Below are 8,023 nucleotides of genomic sequence, written 5' to 3'. Positions count from 1 at the left end.
CATGGTATCACTAACTATGAAATAGATGAAATAGATGAAGAGAATGATAAAAAGCTTGTAGAAACTTTAAATGGAATTCCATTACTTATTGCAAGTTTAAATACAATCAAGAAAGTATATAGACTACTCCATATCATTATCTTTTTTGTAGTGCTGGTGCATACATTGCTCGAGAGAGAGAAATAGATTCAAGTTACAGCTCCCAAAAATATTGTACTGACAGTGTTGCAATTGAGACAGGAGAAAAAAAAAAAGTTCAAACCAGCCTATGACAAAAATATGATGGAAGCATTGATAATGAAGGTCAAGCAAGACTTGCCAGATAACAGTTTAAAGAAGGTAAGCAATGATTAAGAAAATTGCTTTGTTACTTCCATGAAAATAGATATTTATACTTACATCTAGTTGTGCGTTAGCACACATACCATTGTCACTAGCAGCAAGGGTTTTGAACATGGATGAAAATCACACATTGCAAGTTCTTAACAAATGTATGCTTTTCAATGTAATTAAGAGGATGCAATTAGAAAATCAGACAGCAATTTACCTTTTTCAAAAGGTTGATCAGTAGATTGATGAAATCAGATGAAAATATACTAAACACCATTATGTTGTGAGCTTTTCTGTTCACAGACGTGTCAGGCAAGCTATGATTACTTGTTTCCAAGAAATTGGAAGAATGGGTTAGTATATTGTGAGCATAAAAATAATGAGTGACAGGCATTTAGATATATTTATATAATATGTAATTACAAAATATATAGAGGACCCAAACGAGAGACGAAGCCAAGTTCACATATTCCAACATGTGATTAATTCTGTATTGAAAGAATGCCAAGAATCTGAAGATAACCCTCAACTTCGAGCAATGCTCTATCTCATTTGAATACCATTGATCAGGTGAATGCAATATCATTGATTGTTTAGCCAATTAAATCAGTATATACTCAGGATTCACACCGAGATGCTATATCACTGTAAAAAACTTAGCATAATTATGGTTATACTGATTGAATGATGCATACTGAAGTAAACATCATACTGTTGTCATTATACTAATTACTGTGTAATATAAGCAGTCAATACTATAAGTAAAACAGTATTATTTTCAGTTTGCATGAAATAATTTTACTACATACATCCTGTACAGCCATATGTTAGTTAAATCAACTAATAAATTTTTACAGTGAATAATTTCTGTCACAGCTGCTTTAGCAAAATTGTAAGTAATAAACTGACGATTACTACATAAGTGTACACTTTTTCGTATATAGTATATAGTATTTTATTACATTTTAATGTAAACATCATGTAATATGCACTTTTATATCTCTGTTAGAGAGTGTACACTTGTCACAACTTCCCTCATAGCAGCTATGATAGAAAATCTTAGTACAGTAGGATAGAGTAGTCACTTGCTACCAATCAGTTTGTGAGTAATTATCTTGGTTTTATTACTGTTTAGATTAATGATTCTATACCACACTTTACTTTCACCAAAGAAGGAAAGGCTAAGTTGTCCTATCATTTGGGACGAGCTTTGATGCTTGAAGGAAAAGTAACAAGTATCAAGTATTTTGAGAAAGCTTTGAATTTTTATCAAGAGAATAAGAAAACTAAAGAAATTGCTCGAGCTTCAAGGGGGTTGAGCTATGCTTTTCGCATTGTGGGAGATACTAAACTAAGCAAACACTGGGCTATTGAGGCACTCAAACACTTTGCTAGCGATGAAAAAGGTGACCCAAATTATAGTCTTATTATAGCAAAGATCACTCACTTCCTTTAGAGCTTGCTGTTTGCAACTGGTCTCTTGGTGCTGTATACAACTTAAGCAAATCTCCAAAAGAAGCATTGCCTTACCTGAAGGAATCTTTAAATCTCCCAACACATCTATGGGAAGAGCAAAAGCTTAAACATGCAAACGCATTATTACATTATGGAAATGGACTAAGATTGAATGGAGATGTTCATGAAGCTGAACGAGAACTAAATCATGCATATCAGATTTTTAAAGACAAATTCAAAGACATGAAACATCATGGTAATATTTAAAATTTAGACTCAATTTGATCTTGAGTTTCATTATACAGACTTCCAGATGTGTTTACTTTATTTGGGCCTTCACTATTTGTCTCAAGACAAAGTAATAGACAGTATGATAACTATAAAAGAAGCTTTAAACTTTGCTAAAGAATTGTTCACTCCTGAAAATCCACATGTATGTTATTCTAAATCCTATAAACCAACCCAATAATTTCATGTTACATAGATTTATTTTACACAAGCAGTCATGGCAAATGTAATGCACAAAGCTGAAGATATGGAAACAGGCTGAATCCCTACTTAGGAAAGCTGTTCAAGGGTATGAAACACAAGCAAGTGCAATGGTTTCTGTTCAAACCACCCACTTTTATCACAATGCTGATTGACTTGAGTCATATTTGTGCAGAACAAGGACAAGAAGATGAAGCAGTGAATTTTCTAAAGAAAGCTAAGGATTTGCATGGCAGTGAATGCAAGGATTTGACATTATTGGATGCTCAACTCTGTCTTGCCAATGCATTTTTATACTGGAAGTGCTCAGATGTGGAAGCAGCATTACTGTCAGTAAACAATGGCTCTGCAATGCTCAATGAGATAGGATATAATGACCATCCTTTTTATATGCCAGAGCAATGACCCTAACTAGCCAACTTAAATCTGAAAGAGCAAAAAATGAAGACATCAAAGACGCAGTTAAATGTTTAAATTTCAGCTCAAGCTGTATTGAATCATAAATTTAAAACAATTCCTACCATCACTCAGTGCAATATCTTTGAGCTTCAAGCTGATTTAGCTACAGATAATCACTACAAAAAAGAATGCCTTCATAAAGCTAGCAACATCCTTAAAAAATAATAAAAGAGAGACAAGGAGATGTAAAGAAGAGGTATATGATTTGCCAGTTCTCCAGACATGGATAAAGAAAAATATTGATATATCACATAAACTGAAACAGTAGTGAATGTAGCTGACATTTGCTTAAATATTAACTTTTGATACTTTGTTGTTATTTAATGACTTCAAAACATACACATCCTTTCATTACTTAATGACACATTTATGTTGATATCACACTATGATGCCATTATTGTCTATTCTTCATTTGTACTTATTTCAGTAGACATTTGCTGCAAATACTCCTCCTTTAAATGTTGTAGAAACACTCGTAGTGATACTTCATCAAGTTTGTGAATTACGAGCAACCTGAATCAATCTTGTACCTAGTTTAAAGACTGCACGTAAACGAGTAGCATCTCTAGTCTCATTTTGACGAGCCTACAAAAAAAATTCAGTACCTTCAATTCATAAAACTTTATACTAACAGTTTTTTGAAGTTGTATTTCCATTGCAATGGCTCCAGCCTCTTCTATGATTGATTGTGGTAAAGACGACATAGCTGCCAGACGAAGACCTTTAAAATAAAGGTATGACAGATCAGGAAATGAGCAAGGTGTAGTTTACCATAATGTCTTTCTTCTGTTTCTCCTTTCACAAGCTGGTGTGTGAAGTTTAGACCAGGGAATGTTTCATTACTTCTCTAGTAGGTAAAGACTAAGAGCAAGATATTAAGATGTTCATTCAAATGTCATATAATCTTACTTTGATTTCAAAATGGTAGCTGCAAAGAAAATAAGATGTTAAAAGTTTAAAGTGATAAATTATTTGCTCACTTTTCAACATTAGGGTAAAGACTTTCCAATTGCGTCAGTTCGAGAAAGTGTGTGGCAAAGAAAGTAAAAGCCTGGAGATATCATAATTCAAATATAAGCAATTATATTGTCATAAATACTTTGGAAGCAACAAGTTGTTCACATATAGCATGACAAAGTCCTACACCTTCTTCACTACTTGTACCACGTCCTAATCATCGACAACAACAAGAGAATCATCTTTTATATTCTATTAAGGATAAACACTTGTAAATAAGTTGTCACATTATTATTATCAGAACTATGGTCAAATAACCTGAATTATGTAGTTAATCTCTCTCATCTGAACACAAAACAAAAAAAACAAGTAGAAAGAAACATTGTTAGCAATAACTTCATTTATTTAAGCTTACTTCAACCATAAAAGTTGATGCTTTGTTTCAATATCATTATCTGAACCAATCCTAGAAAATATCTGATGTGTGAGACGGAAACTGGCATATCGTGCTGGCACAAAACAGCCTATTTGTGCTAAAATTTGAAGCAGAGCCACTTGCTTCAGGTATGTAGACTTTCCACTCTACATAGAGTCCAAAAAAGAGGAAGAATCACATTGATATGAGGTAGTTTAGTTACCATATTAGGACCAGTAATGATAATGAAGTTGCTCTCACCAGATGCATACTACAATATATACAGTAATTTATTATAGCAATCACTTGATATTACTAACAGTGTTGTTAGGAACAGGAGGCTCAAACTTAATTTTTTCTAGTATAGGATGATAACCTTGTTTTACTGCCAAAGTATCAGTAAACTCTGGACAAACTGACACAAAGAATATAGTGATAGACATCAGAAAAGGACTCATTTTTGTTGTAAGTTAATATAGTGTGCCAGGAGTGCATGATGAACAAGGTAAGAGAGAGACTCACACTCCTTCTCTCTTACTACTTATATCATGCACTATTGAATGTGGACATACCATAATTTGATACAGTGCATGTGTGGGCCAAAGAGAGAAGAAGATCTAACATAGCTCACATTCAGAGAGCTTGTAAAAGCACCAATATTAGTCCGTAATACTTCCAATAGTTCACTTATTACACTAGAAAAGAATAGTGGTATAAAATATGATATAAGATAGTGTATTTGATGTGGACATACACATTTGTCATTAAGTAGATTTCATTTAATGATTCCCTACAGCGATCTATTTGTAGAGCATTGGACTAGAGCTTTATGTCAAAACATACTTACCGTTCATTTTAATCTAAAATAAAGTTATCACTATAATTAATACCCAAATTGTTTAAAACTACCAAGTCAGCAGTAGTACAACTAATTGTGTTCTTAGATTTTATAGCCTTGATAAATATTGGAGGCAAATCTTCTACAGCCACTGGTTGAACTCTAAAACAAATTATCAGGAATTACATTATGTTATATCATTAATGGTATTATGTACTTTTCATCAGTCCCAGAACCAGAATAAATTTGGATAAAAAATCCTCTGGAATTGTTGTAGCTTGTCTTCACTGCTAGACCTTCTTTCTCTCCAAGTTGAGACACCATCTCTATCAGCACACTAGACTATAGCATTCATTAGTAACAAGAAAGACATACCAACAATATCATCAATTGTTTCAGAGTATGTACGCCTTGCAACATCAAGATAACCTGTACAATACATTAGTTAGTACTGGAGATAATCAGAGCTATGAACTGACCATTTAGATTAGGCTGCAAAGAAAACTTATATGTAATTGAAAGTTAATAAGACAACTAATTACCTTGACAGCAAAGCACTTTTGAGCTCTCATGTTTAAAGCACCTTTTTGATAGTGAGCGTCTTCATGAATTATCTCTTGTATTTTTACAAGAACATCTTGAAGTCGTTTGTCATTTAATATCTATTACAATTTTAATGCAAAGCACTGGTCAAAATGATTACCTCACGGAATGTTGATAACAGTGGATTCGACTTGTACTAATAGCAGTTCTTAATGGCTCTACTAGTTCCAAGCAATGCTTTAAATAGATCACCAGTGTTATTTTGTTTTCTGCACTTTTAACTGTCTCATTCTTAGGTAATTGTACTAACAGTGAAATCAGATGATCAACATCCAAAAATCTTTTCAATACTTTTAAAAGATAGTGAATATAAATAATACATAGAACTAGAGGACATACCTGACTGAAGTCCATAAAACATTTCCTGAAAAGGAATATGATTAATGATACAATTTATTACTAATAGACTCCACCTCATTGTCAATGAATTCTAAAGAGGAGCTAAAAATAAATCATTGTATACTTTTTTGATACCTTGAATACATTGTTGACGTAATTTAATTGTCTCCAAACCTGAAGAGAAAACAGGTAAACGAATGAACAAACTATTAATACTATTAATACATTGTGTATCAACATACTACATGGTGGCTGTAAAATATTGGATCTCAGTAATCGAGCTATAGAATAAGATGCACAAATGAGTCTGATCAAATACATGTTGTAACTGACCTCCTTGCTGTGTCTTTGTGTAATTAAGTATTCCAAATAGACTATGACATGATTTTGGATCACGAACATTGCTAATAAGTTCCAAATTTTTTTTAGTAGATATATCTATTAGTAAGAAGTGTAGTCTCTTAGAGATAGTAATAAAAAAACAGTCTATACTCTTGTTACAACAAATGTACCAGTTATTAATTACTCACCTATCATTGTAGTTTGTTCACTACCACGGAATACTATCTTCAAAGAATTTGAAGCATAGACAATGTTTTGGATGAATTCTATATATTTAAGTAAAGCCTATAGGAATAGAAATCACATAATAACTGGTTCTTTATAAACTTAACAACTAAACTGATGCTGCAGCTAAACAGTAATACCTACAAACAATACAAACACATATAAATATAAACATGAGATATAAAGTAAAAACTCCTCTACAATTAAGAAGAGCTAACTTGGATACAACTTCTAGCTCCACACTGTTGTATTCTGGTACGACTAACTGATGAACCATTTGAACACCTTATAAGAACAGTAAGATATAAATAATAGCACTTCTTCTCCATACCACCACACCTTTGCTTTCATTGAAGTACTTTCTTTGTACAGTAGCTAAGTTAACACGAGGACAATAGTTGGAAATCATTGAGAACAATTTGGTAGCCGTACCACCTTCACAAGCTGTGTTGGGCATTACAATCTAAAGAAAAGAGATTCTAGTATGAATCTCTTGTCAATATCATAAAACATTATCACAATGTGCATGAGTCTTACCTCAATAGGATTCAAGACTTCAAGTTTAGTCATTACTTTCATGTAAGTCTGACTATCAGGAAACTGTTAAAACAATTATAAATTAACACAAAATACAATGCGAATGAAGACATTAACAATACAATAAAATATTTAAAACTGTGTAACTATACATTATTAGGCATACAGTACCTGAGAGAGTATCATCTCTGGATTCTTGAGATCAATACTAGCCATTCCGATCTCCCTCGTGCATGGCCACGCCCTTCAACAAGAGCTATAAAAAGCAGAGAGCATTATCATAATTATGTTATATAGCAAAATGACTGATGTATCTATTCTATTACCTACTATTACTGCAGATTGTAATGCAGGAGTGCCAGGTGTGACGGTGCTTAACACTGCAGATCCAGGCACATAGGAATGAGAACCTATAATAAAATGAGAATGAGACCCTATAAATCAAGAATTAAAACCAATAAATGAACTGACTGTGTGTGGACTCACTGGAGACATATTAGTTACAACAATAATTATTAGTTATTAATGATTAAAAACAGATACTGAACCTATATGAATGTATTGTACCTGTATGTGGTGTAAAGGTTGAATTTTGTAGTGATTGTCGCTTTAACCTCTTCTTAGTGTACAAGGTTGTCCTGATCTTACTGCACTGGCTATTTTAGTAGAGTATGTGGGCAAGGATAGAAATGACCCTTCGGAATCACTGGCCAAAGGTGTGGAGAGCAGAGTGGAAAAATCTAGATATTGTATATAAATTTATAGTGTTATTATATCATAATGGCTCTTAATACCACTACCATATTTGGGCTTAAACTTTTCCACGTTCATTTTTTTAAGTAGTAGTAGTACAAACTACAGCTGCTGCTAAGACTACACACTACGCCTTTTATAATACCACGTGGTTAGGAATTAATTATTAATAATAAATTATAATTATTTTTGTACTTGTGGCAATTATGTGACTGGTTTAGCAAAAAAGGAGAATAAAGGGGGGTCTTCCTCATGTACTCAGTCCTGATTTTCATACTGGA

The 8,023-nt window shown here is 32.9% G+C and overlaps 1 protein-coding gene across 1 annotated transcript; it reads right to left on the bottom strand.

Moving 5' to 3' along the window:
• Positions 1 to 3,134: 3,134 nt before the first annotated feature.
• Positions 3,135 to 7,820, bottom strand: LOC121392174 (mutS protein homolog 4-like). Its single transcript, XM_041523519.1, is given in 38 exon segments — positions 3,135 to 3,230; positions 3,232 to 3,318; positions 3,366 to 3,454; positions 3,505 to 3,580; positions 3,643 to 3,661; positions 3,714 to 3,784; positions 3,833 to 3,909; positions 3,912 to 3,942; positions 4,009 to 4,035; positions 4,106 to 4,128; positions 4,131 to 4,272; positions 4,329 to 4,376; positions 4,426 to 4,520; positions 4,678 to 4,734; positions 4,737 to 4,760; positions 4,763 to 4,800; positions 4,860 to 4,905; positions 4,953 to 4,965; positions 5,015 to 5,094; positions 5,180 to 5,269; positions 5,319 to 5,372; positions 5,423 to 5,435; positions 5,486 to 5,605; positions 5,652 to 5,836; positions 5,886 to 5,910; positions 5,960 to 5,976; positions 6,021 to 6,059; positions 6,128 to 6,166; positions 6,219 to 6,323; positions 6,416 to 6,512; positions 6,568 to 6,592; positions 6,671 to 6,737; positions 6,792 to 6,915; positions 6,990 to 7,052; positions 7,161 to 7,213; positions 7,216 to 7,245; positions 7,316 to 7,399; positions 7,784 to 7,820. Coding segments are annotated over 38 exon segments (2,406 nt in total).
• Positions 7,821 to 8,023: the final 203 nt, after the last annotated feature.

The sequence above is a fragment of the Gigantopelta aegis genome, unplaced genomic scaffold (assembly GCF_016097555.1).
Source record: "Gigantopelta aegis isolate Gae_Host unplaced genomic scaffold, Gae_host_genome ctg3455_pilon_pilon:::debris, whole genome shotgun sequence".
Lineage (NCBI taxonomy): Eukaryota > Metazoa > Mollusca > Gastropoda > Neomphalida > Peltospiridae > Gigantopelta > Gigantopelta aegis.
This window is presented reverse-complemented; position numbering and strand designations above follow the sequence as displayed.